At 33.7% G+C, this 26,358-nt stretch overlaps 1 protein-coding gene across 3 annotated transcripts; it reads left to right on the top strand.

The window, feature by feature from the left end:
* The first annotated feature begins 499 nt into the window (after window positions 1–499).
* Window positions 500–25,545, top strand: LOC143052724 (calexcitin-2-like). 3 transcript variants are annotated; one of them, XM_076225823.1, is made up of 8 exons: window positions 500–611; window positions 1,135–1,246; window positions 3,513–3,629; window positions 10,945–10,997; window positions 18,057–18,194; window positions 19,924–20,059; window positions 20,983–21,080; window positions 25,192–25,545. In XM_076225823.1, the coding sequence occupies exons 2-8, from the start codon at window positions 1,141–1,143 to the stop codon at window positions 25,309–25,311; spliced, it is 768 nt and encodes a 255-aa protein (XP_076081938.1). In that variant the 5' UTR covers window positions 500–611; window positions 1,135–1,140; the 3' UTR covers window positions 25,312–25,545. The 3 variants fall into 3 exon arrangements, with proteins under 3 accessions (XP_076081938.1, XP_076081939.1, XP_076081937.1); XM_076225822.1 differs by lacking the exon at window positions 500–611 and adding an exon at window positions 626–872; XM_076225824.1 differs by lacking the exons at window positions 500–611; window positions 3,513–3,629 and having other exon boundaries at window positions 623–1,246.
* Window positions 25,546–26,358: the final 813 nt, after the last annotated feature.

The raw sequence follows: 26,358 nt of genomic DNA, 5'->3' as shown, positions 1-26,358 counted from the left end.
CATTATAAAAAGTTTTTTTTTGTTTTTTTTCTCTTGATTTTAATAAGAGAGAAACATTTAACTTCAAAAAAGGGGGAATCGGTGAATTTTATCTGAGTCAGAATGTATATCCTTTTACGATTTTTCGAAGATATCAATCATTTTTTTGTCTTCAAAATCTACCCCTTTAAGGTGAATATTGTTCTTCGAATTGAGAACTAAGATATTTTTTTAAAATAATCATAACCCTCTCCCCCTTTCGAAGTTAACTGGTAGTTCTCTAACGAAAGATATCGATACTTCATGTATCTGTGTCCACCCGTAATTTGATTTTTTGTTGAAATCGCTTGAAGCAAGTGAAATGAAGCGTTAAGTTAATGTTTAAAAGAACGATTTTAACGTGTATATAATACATTAAAACCCTTAAATAAACAGGTGAACATATTTAAAAAACAAAATAACATATGGAGTTTAGATTGATCTGGATAACGTACATTTAAATCACTATATTTTATGTGAAATTAGGATATAAAACACACTTATATATGTTGAAAATGTCTAATGTCTAACCTAAACAAGAATATTGTGCGAAAGTTATAACTGTTTTTATATGTTAAATCTATTGTGTACATGTATGTATTAAAATGGAATATATTCATGTATAGTGATTAAACAGTACTTCATTAAAAACATCTCGATGAAACAATTGTGAATTACACAGATTGTAAAATTTATTTGGGTACCGTATTGGATTAACCAGTGCCGTGCGCCGAGAGACGAATTGTTTTTTCATAATCGTGTGTTGCAAAACATATGTCCTTGTACTGCATATCTATAATTACGACATTCTCTGATTGACAGGAAGTCGACGGGAAGTGGACGACTGGTTTTTGGTATTAATTATGATCAATAATTAATGACTTTCTATTTGAATGCTTGCTTTTGAATGTCCTTAATTAAACAGATGGATAACAGGATTACAAATTATCAATACTTTGTTATGTGAAAGTGATAAATAATATTACCGAGGACATTAGTATCGATTTTGATCTCTTTTTGTTTAATAACCTCGGGCCGTTTGTACAATAGATACATTTGTTAAACTTTTATACTATGAATTCATTGGACTTTTTTTTATTTTGATATAATCACAAGATAACCATGTGTTTCGAGTTCCTGAAAATATCATCCACACAGAGTGCTAGGAATTCGAGCCAAAATCCAAAGCGGACAAAAATGCAAGCAGTTAAAGGATTTTTTGCTTCAAGTAAGTACTATATATGTAAATTAATGATGCAATATGGAAATATTAATACTCTGACAGCTTAAAATCATTTGTGCAAAAGCTGATTTATGTATTACATAATACATAACTTACATATGCACGTACGTTTTGTTATAATGATAATAATATTTGTTTATATTTAACAATAATTGTTATAGTTGTATGCTTTATGAAAACGAGGAATGCTTAACACTTATCATAAGTACTATTTTCAAGTTCTTTTTCCTTATTTTCCTGTTTCTCTAAAAACAATATGTGTATGGTATGGTATTCAAATTTCATAAATCATCAACCATTCCATTCATTACTGAAAGTCCATGATTCTAGGTTTACACAATATACCTTATAAACCAATACTACAGAAAAACAGACCTACAAAATAAGAATACAGATATATACACAAAATAGAGAATACAGAATAATAGGATTCTTTTTAAACATTTATAATAGAGTGAACTGGGGAGGGGTATAGGAATTGTGATAAATAACATAAAAATTAAAGAATACAGAGATGAATGACCCCCGTTTCTGAATGTTAATACATTTATGCCGACAAGATATTAAACATATCATTATTCAGTACGAGAGCAGAGTAACAATTTATATCTTATAGATTGATTATGACTATACTGATTGGTCGACCGAGCTAAAAGACGTCCAACTAGAAATATATGTACTTTAAATTTGAAAGTTTAAATATTGTTTTTCGTATATTACTGTACGATGGTTCTGTATCCAAAGAGTACTTAAATGATATAATTCATGTAGTATGTCCCAGGCAGTGGCGGATCCAGAACTTTTCCTAAGGGGGGCCCGCTGACTGACCTAAGGGGGGCCTGCTCCAGTCATGCTTCAGTGATTCCCTATATAATCAACCAAATTTTTCCCACAAAAGGGGGGGCGGCACCCAGACCCCCCCCCCCCCCCCCCCGTGGATCCGCCTATGCCAGGGTATCAACAATATCGAGTTCGTGTGCAGATCGAAGCCCATTAGTTCTGCTATTCGGTACTTGAACATTTTACACAGATTTTACCTTGTTGGTGCATTGCTTGACCTGATCAAGCGGAGTGTAAACAGTCAGTGCAGACCATTGAGGAAAAGTTTTTTTAAGGTCGTACGGTAACCTATATTCACTTACATCCATTTCGTTTCGAATAAGGCAGAAAGTAGTTTTATTGGCAATCATACAATATCCTTATTTTATTCCATAACGATCTATGTGTCTAATATTTAACATCCTGAATGTGCATGTAACATTTGCCACTGTACGATAGAGACCCTTGAAATAAATAACAGAAGTAAACGTTACAAACACGTTTTGCAGTATATATACAATGTATAAATATACCACTAAAGCTGTAACTTATGAACAATTAACACATTTTCTATAGTCGGTTCTAAAAGGATTAAATTATATCTATTAATTAATTTTTGAATAAGTTCGTATCTGCCACTCTTTCAATTATTGCCTTTTTTTACTTCAAAATTGAGAATGAAAATAGGGAATGTGTCGAAAAGACAATAATCCGACCACCTAATAGACAACAACAGAAGGTCACCAATAGGTCTTCAATGCAGCGAGAATTTTTTATTACTATGCACATTTTTCTTGTTTTCTGTCTTAATTGATTAAATGATCTAACATCAATGTATCGTATCTACATGTACCTAAAAATCAAAACTACAATTTTGGCTTATTTCACGGACCCTGCAAAAACCGATGCAGTGTACGTGCAAAAGCATCTTAGTGTTATCCATTCTAAGCAGAAGTCAAATGTACTATGAATAATTATACGATTTCTTTAATCCCTTTATGTCATATTCTCATTTTATGCAAAAAGTATTTTGTATATATACAATATAGATGAATCAATATTACAACAATAAACGAGATCACGTGACCTTCCAGATGTTACCCCCTTACATGGGATTTTATCAATATTCAATAAAATAAACGGGGAATTGATGTCAATTTTGATACAAGTGTCATCTTCATATGCATTATATTCTTTGAATTATTATCAACAAATTTAGCATTGGACTAATATTTTAAAGCTTATCGCATGCGCATGTTTGGATAATTCAGTGCCAAATTGATGTGTCCTTAAAATTCGGCTATAACAGAAATTGCTCTAATCCTAACTGTATGCAGTGAACTCTCGTTGCACTTAATCACATTACCAATAATTCCCGTGACTTGATTGACATCTGGAGAAAACAATAAGGACCAAGTTTTATTTTTTACAGTAAAATCCGGATTTGTCAGCAAAGGAAAAACCATGGGTATAATCCTAGGAATATTTAATCCTGAATTATCAGACTTCCAGAAGAAGAAATTGAAGCATGAATTCCACGTCTTCTTTGGTATGTCTTATTTACGATTCTAACGATAACGCACTATTTAATGCATTACTGCCTACTAAAAGTGCACTTACTTGTATGTGCATGCGCAAGCAAGGTGATCTGCATGTTTGATAGAACGTCGTGCAAAACATCACATCATCTTTAAGCTGTTCTAGTTTACTATTGTTCTAAATAGACTCTGTAGTTATAATTAAAAAAAATGTACAACGCAATATCTTAAATAAACTCATCATAGATATACCAGGACTCAATCCAGTATATATGCCAGACGCGCGTTTCGTCCACAAAAGACTCATCAGTGACGCTCGAATCCAAAAAAGTTAAAAAGGCCAAATAAAGTACGAAGTTGAAGAGCATTGAGGACCAACATGCTTCTTAACTGATTGCTGTTTGCTAACGTCCAGTGGCAAGTATCTTTTAATGACGATTCAACGTATGAATAATGTTTAAACACCACGTGTTTATTAAATACCTTTCCTCGTGCATGCCTGAAATCAAAAAAAAACTTTTTGAAAAACCGAATATATAAAATGATTGAGAGCTTACATAATAAAGTATACCAAAATGGGTCTGAATAAAGCAAACAACCGTCCAGTTTAAAGAAATAGAGGATATGCCAACTTAGCTTTAGTACAACTTAATAATTTATGCAATGGAAATTATTTATTTAAATCGTTCTACTTCCGTTCCACTAATGGCAACTGAGAGAATGAGCAATACATCACATCGTCTTCAAGCTGTTTCTGTGTACTATTATTATGAATAGTCTACAGTTATGATTACAAAAAGAAAAACAACGCAATATCATGATTGATTGTTGTTTGCTAACGTCCAGTGACAAGTATATCATTCATGTTCACTGGACGATTCAACCAATTGTATCAATATGTTTGCATACCGCGTGTTACTTGTGTACTTAAATACCTTTCTTCATGCATACCTGAAATAAAAGCTTAAAAACCCCAAAAGTAACCATTTAATGTTTAATAGCATAAATACCAGATGAACTTGAACAAAACAACCAACCGACTAGTAAATGAACAGATGAACAACAATCTTTTTTGTACATAAATTAGTCCGTTAGTTGTCTTGTTTGAATTGTTTTACATTGTCATTTCGGAGCCTTTTATCGCTGACTATGCGGTATGGGCTTTGCTCATTGTTGAAGGCCGCACGGGGACCTGCAGCTGTTACTATCTGTGTCTTGTTGGTCTCTTGTGGACAGTTGTCTCATTGGCAATAATACCAAATTTTCTTTTTTATATTAGCTTAAGAACAATTTCATAATTTTTGCATTGGGTGTTTTATCATTTATATCATTCTAATACCGTAGCATATAGCTAATGAGAGGGTGGCACTTATAAGGACAGATAGAGCAAGTGCAGCGGTGCCGTCCAGAAGACACCCATAACAACGTTTACAGAATGCTGGTTTTCAAAATTTGTCACGTAACATCTAAAAAAAAAGGAGATTATTTATCTATTCCAATATATTCATCAACCAAATAAATAAACATGCATGAAGAGAAAAAAAAATACAGACGGAAATAAAAAGTAAACATTGCAATTTAAACTTACTAGTCTATTTATCTATCGAAACTTATAAGACATCAACAACCCGTCTTTTTTGGTGGGTGGATGTGGACGAAGAGGGGCGAGATTTGTGTAAAAAAATAATTTATTCTTGTTTGTTTTTGAAAATGAAAAAAATTAGTGTGTTTTATTAGGAAAATATATAATTCTTAACTGAGCATTTAATTATTTCTAAATGTTAATATACATGTACATATAATGCAGTGCATACCGGAGAACCCGAATAGACACTAAATTAAAAAAGCAATATAAAGCTATTCAATGTCATACAATATAAGTTAACATTTACATACAAGGACAATACAATAATTTACTATGATTCATACAATCCGTAACAGATGGAGAGCTATCGAATGTCATTACGATCGTAATTGAACTTTTTATCATTTAAACCTTCACATATTTGTATATTTCTAGTTAATAACTCAAATGTACCAGAAATGAATACTTTTTTCTCATAAAACTACAATTACATAGTTATAGAGAACATACATAAATAGATGAAATCATAATCTTTCAATCAGTTTAAATGAAGTCTGGAGCTAGCATGTCAGTTAACTGCTAGTAGTCTGTTGTTATTTATGTACTATTGTCATTTTGTTTATTTTCTTTGGTTACATCTTCTGACATCAGACTCGGATTTCTCTTCAACTGAATTTCTATGTTCGTATTGTTATGCGTTTACTTTTCTACATTGGCTAGAGGTATAGGAGGGAGGGGGGAGATCTCATAAACATGTTTAACCAGCCGCATTTTTGCGCCTGTCCCAGTTTCTTGTGTAGAATTTGGAGGTTAGTATTGCGTTCATTATCACTGAACTACATGTGTAGTATATTTGTTTAGGGGCCAGCTGAAAGACGCCTCCGAGTGCGGGAATTTCTTGCTACATTGAAGACCTGCTGGTGACCTTCTGCTGTTGTCTTTTCAATGGTCGGGTTGTTGTCTCTTTGACTCATTCCCCATTTCCATTCTCAATTTGATATTTATACCAGATACAACTATCTCAGATGGTGCCATTAAAACAAAATACATATATGGTTTGTCGATATCTGGCCATAACTTTTATTCATAATATGATAGATTATATGATATATAATATATATATATATATATATATATATATATAAAATTCGTCTAAACATCAACCCTACAATGTTAGATCTGTAAATTTGCTTTCGCAAATTTTTGGTTCTTCCCTCGCCGGGATTCGAACCCATGCTACTGTGATATCGTGACACCAAATCGCCTGCACTGCAGCCGTCACGCTAGACAACACGACCACCTTGGCTCTCAAAAAAAGTGCTTTCGCTGGCCGTGTGTTACCTTTCCTCGTCACTTTTTATCTAGCGGCGTACTACAGTACATGATATATAAGGCATGAAGATGTTATTGTTACAGATCAGCTAAATTATCTATAGTAAAGGATCCTACAAATTAATGTAATATACAGTCACAGAAAATAATTATATTTATAAGTACGTCTGAGTCAGTGACAACTCTACAACAGATGTATCCATCGGATCGCCATCAATGATGGTGATACATGGCTGTGTACATATGTATATACAACTCGTCTAAACATCAACCCAACAATGTTAGATCTGTAAATTTGCTTTCGCAAATTTTTGGTTCTTCCCTCGCCGGGATTCGAACCCATGCTACTGTGATATCGTGACACCAAATCGCCTGCACTGCAGCCGTCACGCTAGACCACACGACCACCTGGGCTCTCAAAAAAAGAGCTTTCGCTGGCCGTGTGTTACCTTTCCTCGTCAGTTTTAATCTAGCGGCGTACTACAGTACATGATATATAAGGCATGAAGATGTTATTGTTACAGATCAGCTAAATTATCTATAGTAAAGGATCCTACAAATTAATGTAATATACAGTCACAGAAAATAATTATATTTATAAGTAAGTCTGAGTCAGTGACAACTCTACAACAGATGTATCCATCGGATCGCCATCAATGATGGTGATACATGGCTGTGTACATATGTATATACAACTCGTCTAAACATCAACCCAACAATGTTAGATCTGTAAATTTGCTTTCGCAAATTTTTGGTTCTTCCCTCGCCGGGATTCGAACCCATGCTACTGTGATATCGTGACACCAAATCGTATATATATATACGATAGATAGACCATAGATGTATACGTGTATGTAGATAGATCTATGGTCGGTTAACTTACCCGAAGATAATATGGCAACCAGGTAGATAGATAGATAGATATATATGGTAATGTAAAGATGTAGATAGATATATATGAAAATGTAAAGATGCACCGTGGGAAACACTGGTGCTTTAAATTTAGAATACACCGTGGGATACACAAGTGTAGTCTGTATTATCCAAAAACCTAAAATTTCATAGTTAACATTAAGATTCTATGCAGCGAATTCTGCCAGTTACGGGAATCTATTTATGATGCTCAAAGTTCAAAAAGTCACTTTTCTCAATCACGAACAAGTCAAATCTGTATCACCACTGTCACCGACACATACCTGAAAAATAAATACAAGAGAGCAGTATCTCGTACAAAAAAAAGGAGTGGGAGGGCGGGTTTTGAATTTTTCCGCTTACGGAATTTAAACAGCTTGCTTGCTGCGATGAAATTCTAAAAAGGACTAAATTACGTCACAATATATATAACGTCACTCATGTTAGGTAAATCTAAAAACATGAAACACAAACCGTCAGTGGCCCCAGCGATAACTGAATTTAAGTCTATGTACTTAAATTCCATTATTGCATGACAATACTTTTCATTCATAATGATACAATGATTGTGTTTATGAATCCTGCACCGATGATATGAAATTCCAAAAACCCCATTTAATGATACTGATCGCGATTTAATTATGCAATGGTAATGTTAGAGAAGCGCAATCTACATAATAGATTGACCAAGATTTTCTTATTTTGTTTGTAATCGGATCCTCTGTAGTCCAGTTGTACAATAGGTAGGTTATTTACGGTGATCACTAAGTCTAGCCTTTCAACACTGTCAGAGGTTGCGAACTAGTGGCAGGTGCGCTCGACTTCGATCTTAATAAAATAGGATTACAAGTTTACCTGCCAAGAGTCGGCGGTTCTTTTTTTTTTTTTTTTTTAACTCCGGAAACCTCTAGTACTATCATTCTTATATGAGTAACCGTTTTAGAATCTATGTTACTTTATGACGTTATTAACCAATCACAAAGTTTTACCCAGAGTTCATTCGATCAAAAAAGCGAAATACATTATGCCATTCTCTATATTGTGCCTTATGCCGACTTTGCAAGAATATTATCTATGTCTTTATACCCAAATACATTTGTTAGTCTCTCCCTGACAAATATTACGCTGAAAACTTGCCCATGCCATTATCCTTTCATTGGCGGATCCACGGGTTGGGTGGTCCGGGGATTGGAATCCCCTTTTTTAGACGATCAATACATTTGAATGGGAGCATATAGTAGGAACCCCCCTTTACTCAGGGTTAAAATGGCTGGATCCGCCCCTGCATTTTATAATGTATTCAACGTTAGCAGTCAATTTGGTTACAACATTTATCATATGACAACAAAGATATGCGGGCTATATGTCACAAATAAAGCAATCTAACGACATAAAAAACCAAATAGACACCCAGGGGACAGCACCCAATAGTAAACAGGTGTCGATACATAATGTTAAAATTTTAATTGACCCAAATCTAATAAGTTAAAGTCACAAAAAATATAGGAGTTACCATTATATAAAACCCATTTCTCCAGATAGCCATAGATTGTTTGTTCACAATACAGAAATACGACCCTCTACATTAATCCGACCCTTACGCAACAAATATTCATTCAATCGATATATCTTTCCCTGAACAAATTAATTGTTGACGCGTTTTGAAATTATATTGGCATGTATGCCTCATACATTGTATTTTACTATATTTGTTGGTCATGTAAGGGTCTTACAGATATTAAAAGTTTTATGAAACTGTGTGAATACAATTTCGTTCGGAACTTTGTAGTTTATGCAATGATTGGCTGTCAAAACTCGTTATTTATAACTCAATTTCATCAAAGTAATAGCGCAAAGAGAGATGTCAAAACTAAATGGATGTTTTTAATTTCTAAATGTTAAACTGACAATAACGATTCTCATCTATTCAGGCATGCTTGTGCATTGGTGGGGTTTTAGAGAATAATAGTTATGCATGTAAGCGATTAAATGGTAATCTGCAACAGCTTTGGCTACAGATATATCAACTTTGAATCAAATTGAACGTTAAAAGACATCCTCATTTTCACTGTGTGCATTAAAACAGATTGATGCTAAAGGGTTTTGATGCAAGCATTTATACCCCCAGCTTGTGTACCTCAATCTGATTTGCAATAATTCAGTATTCAAAATTCAGCAGTTAATGAAGCTATTTACGTTTATTGAGATTTATTTAATAAATGAAAAATGTACGATACTGTAGTAATGTATAGTTGATGATCAAATATAACAGCTTTATCATTTTTATAGACAAATATTATAGCAGACACATTTAGAAAAATACCAAAACAACTTTGAAATCGTACAAAAAAAAAATATGTAGTTTGACTTGTCTTAATTTATTACTGAGCTAAACACAGTAAAAAGAACATTTATGTAAATGTGCTTCAACACACGGTGGTAACTTTTGATGCCCATCACCTGAAATAGACAAAATAGGTAAAGTAAAAGGTTTTCAATTATTTTAGCAAATGTCAGTTATGATTTCGACTTACTGTCATAATATAAACCTATATAGTTTCGTTTAAACTTTTACATGTGGTAAGTATCCGTTGTATTCGTTATCCCCCCGTTCATGTTCGTTTCACATCCGTTTGCATCCGTTTTATCTGTTATATGTCGATTAATGTAGTAGTCCGTTGATGAATTCGTCTACCGGACCTCCGACAGATGTAAAATGTATAACGGACAAATTGATTCTTCGTCCGTATGACGTCCATTTAAAGTTTTGAATATGCTTTAAATTTTTCAACGGACAGAATGGACATCGACGAATAAAACAGACGCTGAATAGACATAAAACATATATGGATGGACTACTAACGGATGCGAACAGAGGTCTAAACAGTTATCTGTTCGGCGTCCGTTTGCGCTAACCGGTAAGGTATGACCGGGGCAAAAATATCACAAAAACATGCGGTATGATTGCTTAAAAGACCACTCTCCATCAACGATGAAATCAAGAAGAGGTAAACAGCAATATGCTGAAGCCAAACTGAATATTTTACGGAGAGAGCCAACCTATGTCCTTCACTGGCAGAATTCTTTAATTACTAGTATGCGCGCCTTTATGCTGTTATTTACCCAGATGACATGCTATAATAGTACACTTGACGTTGAGTATTTTTTGTCACCTTTTAGTTCCCGTCATATTCATTCAGACCCATTACATTAAATATTTTAATTGCATTTAAGTTATTAGAAAAATAGATCAAATAATGTTACCAAGATGACTATTTACTGTCGACCGGTAAAAAAAAAAATGCCCATTTGTAAATGTTGCCAATTCACGAACAAACAAAGAAAAACAGTGACGAAAAACATAATGTCTTATAATGCCAAGGTTTAAAGATATACGTATAGACCGTTTTTGTTGATAACATCAGATGTTGACGAAGATACACCAATGATGATATATATATGCATTTTTAAAAAAGTATTATCTTTATAAATTTTAGATTTAAATAAAGATGGAATATTAGAATGGAAAGATTTTGACTTGGCTAGAACGGTAAGTAAATTCTATAATAGTCATTATATAGCACATTTTATAACTATTATTGGATGGACACTAACAATCGAGTAGACGTACATGTAACATGTTAATATAAACAGATTCAAGGTAGCAACTAATTTCTAGTTAGCTTCAAGGGTGTCCGATACAAATCACTGTTGGAATCATCAAGCTAGCAAATAATAAGCAGGTGCGAATTCATGATTTGAAGGGTTTTAAAGGGAAGAGGACCACTCCTGAGAATAAAGAATTAAAAGATCCTATTGTTACAAACAATAAGCAGGTGCGAATTCATGATTTGAAGGGTTTTAAAGGGAAGAGGACCACTCCTGAGAATAAAGAATTAAAAGATCCTATTGTTAAATTTTCTTTTTAAACAAAAATGGGCGGGTGCACCTCGTCTGATACCACGCCTGCTTTAAGGCAGAACGTCTCATCATAAGTCTGGTAAATGGACAAAGACTGGTTGGGACATTACCTCGTCTGATATCGCGCCTTCTATAAGGAGGATTGTCTAGTTAGAAGTCTGGTAAATGTACAAAGGCTGGTTTGGACATTTTATTTCTAAAAAAAAGTGTCATTTTTAGTATTTCTAGCTTGACATTTCTCAGATTAAAGTTGACATTTCTCAGATTAAAGTTGACATTTCTCAGAATAAAGTTGACATTTCTCAGATTAAAGTTGACATTTCTTAGTGTAACATAGAAAAATGACATGTTGTCAAGTTCTCAATGACAAAGGTCGATATAGAAGTGAAAAACGTCATGTTAAAATTGATAAATTTATATATATATAACACAACGTTCATTGCAGGTTCATTATCTGGATATGAATTTTTACAAAAAAATTTAATTAGACACCTTAATTCTTTTCTTGAGCAACAATTTGCACCTTTTTGATGGCAATGAAAACGCTGTGCATTCAATTAAACCACAAAAAACCGGAATTTTACGTGAATAATGTAAATGTATTTATGTTGGTCTATCCACATTTCTTAACAACTGATGAACCACTGAAATGCTGATTATGAAATTCAATTTAAATGTTATTTCCATGAGGGTCTCAATGGGGTGTCCATAATTTCAGTTATCTTTGATTTGTTTTACTATTTTTCTTGTCTTAATTTTTATCAACAGTATTCTCTATTCATTATATTTTAGCCCCCCATTACATTGTACCTCTTTTATTTATTGTTTGCCTATTTTCAGTCAATTATACAAATACATTCGGAAGAGCGATAGTTTACTGTTATAAATACATACAGATACATTCGGAAGGAAACCATTTATTTATTTCCTAGATATCGAATAACATGGGTTTTGCATTTGTAAAAACACAAACATGTTTTTTCTTTGAAAAGGGGGGGGGGGGTGCATGTAGTTTGGTACAACGTCTGCTCTATGGCGGACATCTTGTCATAAGCCTGGTAAATAGACAAAAGACCGGTTTGGACATTTTATTTTTAAAATATGTCATTTTCACTTTCGTACTTGTTATTTCTAGCTTGACATTTCTCAGTTTAACATACATGTAGAACTAAGACATGTCAAGTTCTGAATGATAAAGGTCAATATAGAAGTGAAAAAAATGTCTAGATTAAAATGAGAAATTTATATAACATAATGTGTATTACATGTCATTTAACTGGATCTGAATTAAATTTCTACAAACACTTTTAATTAGACACCATAATTCTTTTCTAAGCCAAACCTTACACCTTTTTCTGATCAACTTATTGAACAGATCATTATGAAATTCACTTTAAATGTTATGTCCATGGGAGTCTGAATCGAGTGTTCAACATTTCAGTTATCTTTGATTTGTTTTACTATTTTTTCTCGTCTAAATATAATAAACAATATTCTCTATACGTTATATCTCAGCTCCCCATAAACTCTTTTCCCCTCGTATGTTTCTCGTCTGTAAACTCCAGATACATAATTTGGTCACTACTTCCAATGTCAGTATATATGTATCTCCTTTATACCAATGGCCACCAATTAAGGAGAGCTTCATTAAGTATAACAAACGTGAATTTTTTTCTCCAGTCTAAATATGAATGAAATATTTGTCGCTGGTTGTGATGACAAACACAAATCAATCAATAGGTGTCTTGTACAATGTTGTACACGTAGGATAATCATGAGCGCATTCAAATACATTCAGAAGGGTGCATGTACAAATGTATCAGTTGTTCATCCAAATACATTTGGAAAGTTTCAGTCATTTATTCAAATACATTCGGAAGGGCGTTAGTTTACTGTTATATTACACATGCAATCATATTCGGAAGGAAACCATTTTTTATTTCCTGTCATATACATTTGTATGTTAAATGAGTCAGTTATATAGAAAACAGTTCTATTTATTCTGCCATAGACGACAATATTAACATTTTCTAAATTTACCTATTTTTGTAATAAAAACCTGGATAAACAGTTATGTGTGGTGTAAGTACTTTATTATTGTGTTTTAAAAATGGAAGCCAAATAGTATCATGACCAACTTCCACTGCCATACAAGTGATAGATTTAGCGCTATAAAACCAGGTTCAATCCACCATTTTCTACATTTGAGAATGCCTGTACCAAGTCAGGAATATGACAGTTGTTGTCCCTTCGTTTGATATGTTTTATCGTTTGATTTGCCATTTGATTAGGGACTTTCCGTTTTGAATTTTCCTCGAATTTCAGTATTTTTGTAATTTTACTATTTTTTTCCAACGGAGCTTGTTTATATTTTCCATGCCCACCGTCATTTTACACCAAATTTATGAAATTTTGGAAGTCTTTTTTCGTAAAATTCTCTAGAAAATATTTCCATTGGTTTATAGTTATAAAAAAAAAGTGCTCCTAAGTTGACTTCTTTCACCTGCCTTGGGTACACAAAAGGTCAACCTAATGCTTGGAAAATTTATTAGTACCGTTTTTCCTATAGAAAGAAATGGGTTTTGCATTAATAAATACACAAAACAAAAGCGTTTGTACAATATAATTTGTTCTAAATACGGTCAAATCTGGACAAGTATAGAATCAAAGAAATTAAACAGACACAACCTGGCAAAGATCAGTTCTCATCATGAAATGATCGAGCAAGAAAAAAAATGCATTTGATCGGATTGGTATCTTTATCACCTTTTATTTCAATAAGTGCAATATATAAAGAGTAGAGTGGAAATGCACTTATCCACTTATGATACATTTGTATGTTCCATTGTCGTTACAAATCCATTCGCCTTTTCCATGAATGTGACCTACGGCGTGTTAGACTTATTGGCGGTTTTGTACAGATCTGTACTGACACGAGCAACACGGCGGTGCCACATATAGAACAGGATCTATCTTCTTTTCCAGATCACCCCCCCCCCCCCCCCCCCCGCCATTTTTGGTTGGGCTGTGTTGCTCAGTCTTGTTTTCTTTGTTGTGATTTGTGTACTGCTGTTTGTCTGAGTGTCTTTTCTTTTTCATTCATGGAGTTGTCAGTGTATTTTGGATTATAGAGTTTTGATATCCCTTTTGGTAACGTTCGCCTCTCGTTTATTAATGTAAAAAGAGAACTACATTATAAGTTATATGGTTCGCTACTGACCATATACGGATCCATAGAGGGTTAGTGTAATCCATAGGGAGTGAGAACGGAGGCCCAGTCCCATATGAATTTTATTCACCCTCTATGGATCCGTAGGGGGTCAGTAGTTAACCGTATAACGAATTTATCGGACGCTGGACTTTTTCTGCGGCGTTTTGTTGAAAAATAAACCAATGAAACACAACAACATTAATAGATGACGTTGCCATTTAACGCGTCATAGACCCCATATGAAACTTACTAACCCCATACGGTCTCATAGGAGGTCACCACGTGACGACATTTAACCAATCACAACGTGATAATTCATCTGTGGTCCGATAAATAGTAATAGTAATATAATTTCCTAATATTCACGTTGGCAGAGTTAACTAATGGTTTATTTCACTGTGTAAGTCATTAATTCAGGGAATGAGAATTTCCACTTATATAATGATTGAACAATTGTCTTGTAGTTCTATTGAATTTAACATTTTTTCTATTGACTTTCTACACCGTAATCACGTCTGAAGAAATCTTGTAGGAAATTCTGATCCTTAAATAATTAATTTTTCGTGACATGACGTTTCATTCCTATATGACAATATAATACACAGACAAATTAAGTGGTTCTGTCAACATTGTTTAATGAAACATTTCCAGAAATAGAAAGTAAACACTGTAACTTGTTATGAGTGTCCAGTTCATTTTTCTGATAAATCTTTTTTGTTTGTTTATATTTTACATTACGGCACACGGCACACGCCACATTTGGGATATTTTTGGTGTACATGTATGAACAAGATTAAGAATGGAAATGGGGAAACTGTCAAAGAGACAACAACCCAACCAAAGAGCAGATAACAACCGAAGATCACTAATGCGTCTAAAATGCAGCGAGAAAATCTCGCACACAGAGCCAGTGAAAATGTGTACAATTTCAGAGAAAATGAACGTCATACTAAACTCAAAAACCTATACTAGTAAATGAACTAGAATTAAAAAAAAAACATACATGACTAACAATAAATTGTTTATTACCATCACATTTTATGCTTGTAGCAAATACATTCAGCATAGATACCAAGATTATATATTATACGCCAAACGCCTTTTTAGCTCACCTGGCCCGAAGGGCCAAGTGAGCTTTTCTCATCACTTGGCGTCCGGCGTCCGTCGTCGTCCGGCGTCGTCCTTCGTCCGTCGTCCGTCGTCGTTAACTTTTACAAAAATCTTCTCCTCTGAAACTACTGGGCCAAATTTAACCAAACTTGGCCACAATCATCATTGGGGTATCTAGTTTAAAAAATGTGTTCGGTTACCCGGCCAACCAACCAAGATGGCCGCCATGGCTAAAAATAGAACATAGGGGTAAAAGGCAGTTTTTGGCTTATAACTCTGAAACCGAAGCATTTAGAGCAAATCTGACATGGGTTAAATTGTTTATTAAGTCAAGATCTATCTGCCCTGAAATTTTCAGACGAATCGGACAACCGGCTGTTGGGTTGCTGCCCCTGAATTGGTAAATTTAAGGAAATTTTGCCGTTATATGGTTATTATCTTGAATATTATTATAGATAGAGATCAACTGTAAACAGCAATAATGTTCAGCAATGTAAGTTATACAAAGAAGTCAACATGACCAAAATGGTCAGTTGACCCATATAGGAGTTATTGCCCTTTATAGTCAATTTTTAACCATTTTTCGTAAATCTTAGTAATCTTTTACAAAAATCTTCTCCTCTGAAACTACTAGGCCAAATTTATCCAAACTTGGCCACAATTATCTTTGGGGTATCTAGTTTAAAAAATGTGTCCGGTGACCCGGCCAACCAACCAAGATGTCCGCCATGGCTAAAAATAGAACATAGGGGTAAAATGCAGTTTTTGGCTTATAACTTAAAAACCAAAGCATTTAGAGCAAATCTGACATTTGGTAAAATTGTTTATCAGGTCAAGATCTATTTACCCTGAAATTTTCAGATGAATCTGACAACCTGTTGTTGGGTTGCTGCCCCTGAATTGGTAATTTTAAGGAAATTTTACTGTTTTTGGTTATTATCTTGAAAATTATTATAGATAGAAATAAACTGTAAACAGCAATAATGTTCAGCAAAGTAAGATTTACAAATAAGTCAACATGACCGAAATGGTCAGTTGACCCATATAGGAGTTATTGCCCTTTATAGTCAATTTTTAACCATTTTTCGTAAATTTTCGTAATCTTTTTCAAAAATCTTCTCCTCTGAAACTACTGGGCCAAATTAATCCAAACTTATCCACAATCATCTTTTGGGTATTTAGTTTAAAAAATGTGTCTGATGACCCGGCCATCCAACCAAGATGGCCGCCATGGCTAAAAATAGAACATAGGGGTAAAATGCAGTTTTTGGCTTATAACTCAAAAACCAAAGCCTTTAGAGCAAATCTGACACGGAAGTTAAATTGTTTATCAGGTCAAGATCTATCTGCCCTGAAATTTTCAGATAAATCGGACAACCCGTTGTTGGGTTGCTGCCCCTGAATTTGTAATTTTAAGGAAATTTTACTGTTTTTGGTTATTATCTTGAAAATTATTATAGATAGAAATAAACTGTAAACAGCAATAATGTTCAGCAAAGTAAGATTTACAAATAAGTCAACATGACCGAAATGGTCAGTTGACCCATATAGGAGTTATTGCCCTTTATAGTCAATTTTTAACCATTTTTCGTAAATCTTAGTAATCTTTTACAAAAATCTTCTCCTCTGAAACTGATGGGCCAAATTAATCCAAACTTATCCACAATCGTCTTTGGGGTATCTAGTTTTAAAAATGTGTCCGATGACCCGGCCATCCAACCAAGATGGCCGCCATGGCTAAAAATAGAACATAGGGGTAAAATGCAGTTTTTGGCTTATAACTCAAAAACCAAAGCATTTAGAGCAAATCTGACTAGGGTAAAATTGTTTATCAGGTCAAGATCTATCTGCCCTGAAATTTTTAGATGAATCGGACAACCCGTTGTTGGGTTGCTGCCCCTGAATTGGTAATTTTAAGGAAATTTTGCTGTTTTTGGTTATTGTCTTGAATATTATTATAGATAGAGATAAACTGTAAACAGCAATAATGTTCAGCAAAGTAAGATTTACAAATAAGTCAACATGACCGAAATGGTCAATTGACCCCCTAAGGAGGTATTGTCCTTTATAGTCAATTTTCAACAATTTTTATAAAATTTGTAAATTTTTACTAAAATTTTCCACTGAAACTACTGGGCCAAGTTCATTATAGATAGAGATAATTGTAAGCTGCAAGGATGTTCAGTAAAGTAAGATGTACAAACACATCACCATCACCAAAATACAATTTTGTCATGAATCCATCTGCTTCCTTTGTTTAATAGTCACATAGACCAAGGTGAGCGACACAGGCTCTTTAGAGCCTCTATAGTTTTTTATGATGATGATAATTAATACATTCTATTTTGTTAATTTCATGTTTTTCAGAAAATCTGTGATTTGAGTGGTTGGAAAATTGGAACTGATAAATTTCAACAAACAAACGAGCTTTTTATAACAATTTGGCGGAGGCTACAAGATGAAGGAGATGAAAATAATGATGGGAAAATAAGTATAGACGAATGGGTAAGGAAAATAACGATGGAAAAATAAGTATAGACGAATGGGTAAGACGTTAGTATACATGAGGGTCTGGATGGGGATTACAACATAGAAAATAGTAACATTAAGTGCAGAACAAAGGGCAAGAAAAATGGACAAGAAAATAAACATATAAGAATGACGAGGTGCTAACATATAAGGAATAAAGAATAATGGACAAAAAATAAAAAGAATTGACAGAAATGGACTAACAAATTAAAGAAAACATAAATGAAGACCCCATGCACACTCCCGTAATATAAAAAACATGAAAATGCTACGTGAGCTCTTCTTGTATTGGACGCAGGCTTCAAGTAACGTATGTTGGCGTATGTCTGTCTTTTGTCTAACGTAGATGGAATGTATGCTACTAAGGAAAACAAGTCTCTTGAACGTTTTTGAGACGCGTTCCTGTCGTCCCGTCGTGTCTTGGACGAAAATCCGTGTTTTCGGCGTGTATGGGACGTTTAATTATCGGATGTTACATCCGCATACGTTTTAGTTAAAGTCTAACAATCTTGAAGCATATACAACGTGCCCTAAACGTGTCTCAAACATATCTGTAGCGTTTTCAACGCGCTTGTAGGCTATCGTATCTATTACGTGCGTGTAGCGTACAGGTATACGCTTGACAAATGCACGCTGAGCTGGATGAAACTTTTTATGCTGCATAAAAATTTCCTGGAGTTATAGCGTTCACCAAGCGTATACCTTTGCATTTCGACGTACTTCAAACTTACGCAACGCGCGTTTAACGATTGATTAGCGTTCCTTTGGCGTGCAACTGACGTATATGGACTTTGTCAACTTTCTATGTACGTCTGGAGCACGCCGGTCTATGCGCCAATGTGTGACGCCGGCATTAGTTAAAGTCGAAGGAACTTGAAGTGTATGTACAACGTGCCCTAAACATGTCTTAAACTTATCTGTAGCGTTTTCAATGCGCTTTTAGCGTATGTATTACGTGCGTGTAGCGTACAGGTAACGTTTGGCAAACGATTGAGCTGGATGAAAATGTTTATGCTGCATACACATTTCTGGGAGTTATAGCATTCACCGAGCGTATACCTTTGCATTTCGACGTACTTCAAACTTATGCATCGCGCGTTTAACGATTACTATGCGTTCCTCTGGCGTGCAACTAACGTATACGGACTTTGTCAATTTTTTCTGTAAGTCTGGTGCACGCCGGTCTATACGCCAATATGTGACACCGGCATTAGTCAATTTAGCTTTAAAATTGCCCAACATGCAAGGTTATTCATTACAAGCTTTTTTTTTGTGCAAATTAAAACTTGGAATTGTGTTACCAATATTAAAACCTATACAGCAAGAGATTGTAAGGAAACATTAATAATGGATCAAATATGTGGTAAGATAAAAATCCCTTTCCGATATCTAGAACAGAGAATTGAAATGGGGAATAGGTCAAAGAGACCAACAACGAGCAGAACATACAATAAAGCCACCAATGTGTCTTCAACGATGCGAGATCATTGCCCATCCAAAAGCGGGCTTCGTCTCATCCCTAAACAATTATGCGGTATGACTATGAGGTATGGGCTTTGCTCATTGTTGAAGGCCGTGTTGTGACCTATAGTTGTTTATTTCTATGTAATGTGGTCTCTTGTGGAGAGTGGTCTAATTGGCAATCTTACCACATCTTTTTTTTTATATGTATACTAGTTCCACAGCTATAGTTTATTCGTTACAGTTACAAATGTGGCAGAATTTTAATGAGCAGTGTATCAAACAATCAAAGAAAGATAACGAAGAACCACCTGAACGGAAGCTACCAGAATGGTTAGAGCAGTATATAGAATATAAATTTAATTTGTATGATAGAACAGGTTGGTTAATTTTACAAACTTTTATTAGTAAATCACGTCTACTCGGATACGGAACTTTAAATCTTATTCCTCGTCTAGGGAGAGTACCACGTTTTTTTAACGTCATACAATCATTGTGATAATTATGATTGTCCGCATGTAGTCAGTATTGTCCGTACATATCATCCTTTTCTTTTTAGTGACAATTTTTATTATTCTCCCTTGTTTTACGAACTTGAACAAACCAAACCTTGACGTAAAGTTAGGAGAGGATTGAACGCTCATACATGTTTCAAGACAGTGCATACTGTATATGCATTTCCAAAGTCAGAAGCCTGTGATTCTTTGATACATTTAATCATGCTTAGTTGTCTGGCATATTTGTTGTTCGTTTATTTTGTTAGCAAAATGCAGACCGTTTGTTTTATCTCATTTGAAATATTTCACTTTTTTGTCATATCGCAGCCCTTTTTAAACCAGATGAAACTTGTAAGAATACTGAAAGTGGCATTAAAGAGCAACAATCAATTGATATCTATATTGAAAAATCTTTTTATTTTTGTTTCCTTAATGTTTAAGAATTCAATATTATTATTTAAGAATTGAATGCTTTTTTTTGTAACTTTATTGGGGTGTAAAAGCGTTGACCGAAGTACATTTAGTATGGAACCGTTTTACAACCCTATGAAGTTACAAAAAGAAGCATTCAATACTTATAATTACATTTTTTAGCCATGATCATGAACACAAACATTTTTTGATTGTTTTAATTTAGATCACCTGTGCACTTTATTGCGGGACCACGTGTTATCATGAATAAAAAGTTTTATTGAGTAATACAATTGCTTAAGGAATAACACGTGACGTGCAGTTATCCAGTCAGAATAAAGTATTTTGATGAAACATACATCTAACATGTCTAATGTAATTATTACTACTTACAGGTGATGGTAAAGTAGATGCCGAGGAATTTGAATATGTCTTATCAGATTTCGGTGTTCCCCCTAAAGATGCAAGGTGTGCATTTCTGATGTTTTCATGTGTAAGTATTTTTCAAGTAAATATAGGAAGACGTGGCATGAGTGCCAATGAGACAACACTCTATCCAAGTCACAATTTATAAAAGTAAACCATTTAAGGTCTAGGTGCTGTCTTCAACACGGAGCCTTGGCTTTCACCGAACAGCAAGCTCTTAAGGCCCCCTTAAAATTATAAAGTATACTACCATTCAACCGTCTGTATGGTGACTGGCTGTCAAACCTACAAATTATTTGATAATTCAGACCGAGAAGATGTATATGCGATATTAGTATGAACCATGCTTTGTATTAGTCCAACAAGCTGAACCGAATTTCTGACGTGCCTTTTGTAGGGTAACTGTCCGCGTCAAGCTATAATACGAATAGCAAGGCGATAATAATTCTACATTAAGTTCTTCTATTTTACCTTTTCCTATATACATAAGTATCATACTTATCTGCCGGAAGTATGATACAATAGCTGATATATACGACAATGTAACAGTAATTCAAATTACAAAAACTACACAAAACATCATTGCATGTACAATAAGTTCTTCTTTTTAACAGTCTTAAATGTTTTTGTTTAAATTATTTTCATCTGAAAAATTTAGATGAATACGTCCTGTTCTGCCTGAAATATTACAAAACCGGTCGGAATAAAAATTGTTTTTCAGTGTATATCTCACCTGTCATGAAAACCCTTTTCTGAATATTTAGCGGACAGGCTAGAAATATATATGTGTCAACAGTTAATTTTTGATACACCCTCCATTGAACTAGTTAGAATATATTATGAAAATGTTAAATTTTATTTATGCGATAAGCCTGCGTGAATACAATACAATAAATACTTACAATTTGTAAATCAGGCTTTGGATGAGTTACAAATAAGAGTTATATCCAATAGGTCGATATTTAAAACGCTGGACTATAAATATAGTTGTAATATATTTTGCCTATTTTGAATGGATAGGACATAATTGTATGTCAAATTAAAAAAAATGTAAAAAAAAAATGAAAGTACAAAAAAAAAAACACCAAACAAACACAACAAAATCTAAACACGAAAATTATGGCTTTGAGAAAAAATAGCTTTCGACATTGTTTGCCTTTAACAATGTTGAACCGTTGGATATGATTTCGTATTCCTAACCTCAATTTTTATTTTGTTCTGAATCGATTTAATTCAATTTTTAAATCGGTAAAATACTTTCGAAATATTTAGTTAATGGTTCGCCGCTGTTGTTTGTTGAACGACTCCCGTTTTTTAATTAACTACTCATACACCATCTTCTTATATCTATGTACATTTCTTGTCATAGAGCGTAGGTATTTTTTTGAAATCTGAATTGTATTGTCTTTGTTTTTCTTGTTGTTTTTCAAATGTGTATTTTGATCTTAGTTGGGTTTTGTTTTGGTTGTTGCTTGGAATATACAAGTACCCGGCCACGTTCATCCTGGGTAGTATTTCTGATTGTATCCATCTAATGAGTTAAGCCCTTTTCAACTGATTTTTATAGTTCGTTCTTATGTTGTAATGTTACACTACTGTCCCAGGAAAAGGGAGGATTGGGATTCCGCTTACATGTTTAACCCCTCCACATTATGTAAGTGCCTGTCCTAAATCAGGAGCCGGTCATTCAGTGGTTGCCGCTTGTCGTTCTGTTATTTTTTTTATTTCATTTTTGTACATAGATAAGGTTAAAAAAGTTAGTTTTCTCGTTTGAATTATTTTACATTTGCCATTTCGGGTCCTTTTAAAGAAGAGGGACGAAAGATACCAAAGGGACAGTCAAACTCATAAATCTAAAACAAACTGACAACGCCATGGCTAAAAATGAAAAAGACAAACAGACAAACAATAGTACACATGACACAACATAGAAAACTAAATAATGAGCAACACGAACCCCGCCAAAAACTAGGGGTGATCTCATTTGCCTATGCGGTATGGGCTTTGCTCATTGTTGAAGGCTGTGCGGTGTAGTATAGTTTTTAATTTCTGTGCCATGTGGGTTCTTGTGGAGAGTGGTCTCATTGGCAATTATATCACATCTTCTTTTATATTAGTATTATATTTGAAATGTTGGAAGAATTCAGACACACGACGAACGCAGAGTAACAACATAACCTAGCATGAGACATTGAGCAAATTTAGCTTAACAGCTTGTTGTCTCTTAAATACGGACTACTGGTGCAAAGTGACAAAGTCTTTAAAAGTAAAAATAAAATAAAACCCTTTTACAATTCATTTTCAAAAATAAATCATGACAAAAAGTTACATATATAATATTATATATTAGAATTAAAGGTAAAGCCTAATAGATCAAATAACCTATTTGAATGCACACATCTGTAATTCCACAATAATAGTTATCAAAGGTACCATGATTATAATTTAATATGTCAGACGCGCGTTTCGTCTACATAAGACTCATCAGTGACGCTCATATCAAAATATTTATAAAGCCAAACAATTTCAAAGTGGAAGAGCATTGAGGGTCCAAAATTTCCAAAAAGTTGTAAGGTAATCTATGACTGGGATAAGAAAATCCTTAGTTTTTCGAAAAATTCAAAATTTTGTAAACAGGAAATTTGTTAAAATGAAAACATTATTGATATTCATGTCAACACCGAAATAATGACTACTGGGCTGGTGATACCCTCGGGGACGAAACGTCCACCAGCAGTGGCATCGACCCAGTGGTGTTAATAATTATCAAAGGTACCAGGATTATAATTTAGTACGCCAGACGCGCGTTTCGTTTACATAAGACTTATCAGTGACGTTCATATCAAACTATTTATAAAGCCAAACAATTTCAAAGTTGAAGAGCATTGAGGGTCAAAATTTCAAAAAAGTTGTGCCAAATACGGTTCTATGCCTGGGATAATAAATCCTTAGTTTTTTCGAAACATTAAAATTTTGTAAACAGGAAATTTGTTAAAATGACCACATTATTGATATTCATGTCAACACCAAAATGTTGACTACTGGGCTGGTGTTACCCTCGGGGACGAAACGTCCACCAGCAGTGGCATCGACCTAATGGTGTAAATAGTTATCAAAGGTACCAGGATTATAATGCAGGAGAAAAAGTTCAGCGTGCGATAAATTCGTTATACGGTTAACTACTGACCTCCGGCCTTACCCCCTATGGATTTCTCTAACCCTCTATGGATCCATAGGGGGTCGCGAACCATATAACTTATATTAGTACGCCAGAAACGCGTTTCGTCTACACAAGACTCATCAGTGACGCTCAAATCAAAATATTTATAAAGCCACACAATTTCAAAGTTGAAGAGCATTGAGGGTCCAAAATTTTCAAAAAGTTGTGCCAAAAACTGTTCTATGCCTGGGATAAGAAAATCCTTAGTTTTTCGAAAAATTCAAAATTTTGTAAACAGGAAATTTGTAAAAAATAAGTTCGATCTTATATTTCACTGTAACATTGTCTCCAATTTTTAAATCTGTTTATCATATTTTGGCATATAGGACTAGTTCATCAACTGCACAATATAAACAATTTCGTCTCCTTTCCGAATGTGTTTTTCAAGTACTGCTACATTCAAAATACCATTCTGTCATCAGAAATATCTTTGAAGTGCTGTGTTTTTGGAACTTAATTTGACTTCCTTTACTTTTAAATTACTAATATTCTCTCTGTACTATCTTACGCGTGTAAAAGCGTATTATTAGAGTTAAGTATTTCTTGATATTTTTTTCTACACTGTTTTCCATCTGTACACTTAAGTTTTGACTTGATTTTTTTAATTTATCTTATATATTTGTTATTCAAAAAGTTCACTCATGTTAAAAGTTTATACCTTTATGTCATAAATTATTTGTTTAAAGGGAACCGATTTCTTGAGAACATCAAATATGATGATTTGTAAAAGTTATTATCTTTTTCTCAGTAAAAATTGTACTAATAATTACTTGTACAATTATATGTGTACAAGTAATAACTTGTATGATGGTTTCATACAAGTAATAACTTGTATGATGGCTTCATACAAGTAATTACTTGTATAAAATGTTTGTACAAGTAATAAAATGTACAACATAATAACATGTACACGACATATACATCTACAAGACCTAAACAATGTTTTTCTCTCTTTCAGAACAACACAAAGAAGGTGGATTTAGATTATTTTAAAGAATTATGTATAGACTATTACAGATCAGATGATATAAGTGCACTAGGCAACTTCATCACAGGAAAATTGGATTTCAATGACTGATATATAGAAAAGAAAATGACAGAATGACTACATTGTACAATTGTTACTTCACATACATTATACACATGTTCTTCTAATGACTCTTAATACCTCATGGTGTACATTAAAACTGACGGTGACTGTATTAAAAATCTTTTATCATTAAATTGTAAATAGTTTAAACATACATTGCTTTAACTGAAGTATGACCATTTCTGCATAAATAATGATTAAACACATTATAAAGAATGTTAACTCAATCTCAAAACGTATGATTATCATCATTTCAAAATGTTCCCTGTATAAGTGAATGATTTTATCTACTTGGTACTTTTTTCTATAGTAAAACACCAATTAAGAGGATGTGTAATGACGGTCAATGAGAACTCTCTACCAACGACTAAATTAAAACAGTATGAAAGTAAACAATTGTAGGTCGTCGTAATCCTTCAGCAATGAAACTATACTGGATAGTACATAAGCAAAATAAGTAAACAATTCTACAGAGAAAACGAACAGCCTGATTTGTACAAACCAAGCAATTGAAAAAAATAGGATAAACAGCAACAAACACCAACCACTGATTGCCGGCTCCTGACTTGAGACAATCCAAAGAGAACTGCCAGAGTTAAACACATTAGCTGGTGCACAAATGTCCTCCTTACCTATACATTGTTGTAAAGTACAAAATAAGAGCAACTTATAACAAAGTTGAAAAGGAATAGTTTTTGTAAATAGATGTCTCAATGGTAATCTTACCAATTAACTTTTTTGTATTAAATCATTCGATCAATACAAAGCACATTATTCACGTTGTATGTGTTTTGTTATGTGAAATGGTAGCTTTCAGGTATTAAGGATGTTTTTTATAAATCACACATAATCTGGAAAAGACAAGAAAATCCTCACAAAACAACGCAGAAGTCAACAAGTACAGGATTTATAATATAATATATATAATATATATATCTTAGAAAATACTTGTTTAAAAAAAATCTTTTCAAATGTAAAGTGGAAAGAAATAAAGTGACATGCTAGTATTTAGAATATTTAAAGTTTGTTAAGTAA

The sequence above is a fragment of the Mytilus galloprovincialis genome, chromosome 11 (genome assembly GCF_965363235.1).
Source record: "Mytilus galloprovincialis chromosome 11, xbMytGall1.hap1.1, whole genome shotgun sequence".
Taxonomy (NCBI): Eukaryota; Metazoa; Mollusca; class Bivalvia; order Mytilida; family Mytilidae; genus Mytilus; species Mytilus galloprovincialis.
The sequence above is the reverse complement of the archived record's forward strand: the minus strand, read 5'-3'. Positions and strand labels throughout refer to the sequence as shown.

Excerpts from the sequence above, each read along its gene's own strand:
- LOC143052724 (XM_076225823.1), top strand. The coding sequence starts at position 1,141 with ATGTGTTTCGAGTTCCTGAAAATATCATCCACACAGAGTGCTAGGAAT. Across the intron at positions 3,630-10,944 it reads TGAATTCCACGTCTTCTTTG|ATTTAAATAAAGATGGAATA; the intron begins GTATGTCTTATT and ends TATAAATTTTAG. Across the intron at positions 18,195-19,923 it reads AAATAAGTATAGACGAATGG|TTACAAATGTGGCAGAATTT; the intron begins GTAAGGAAAATA and ends TATTCGTTACAG.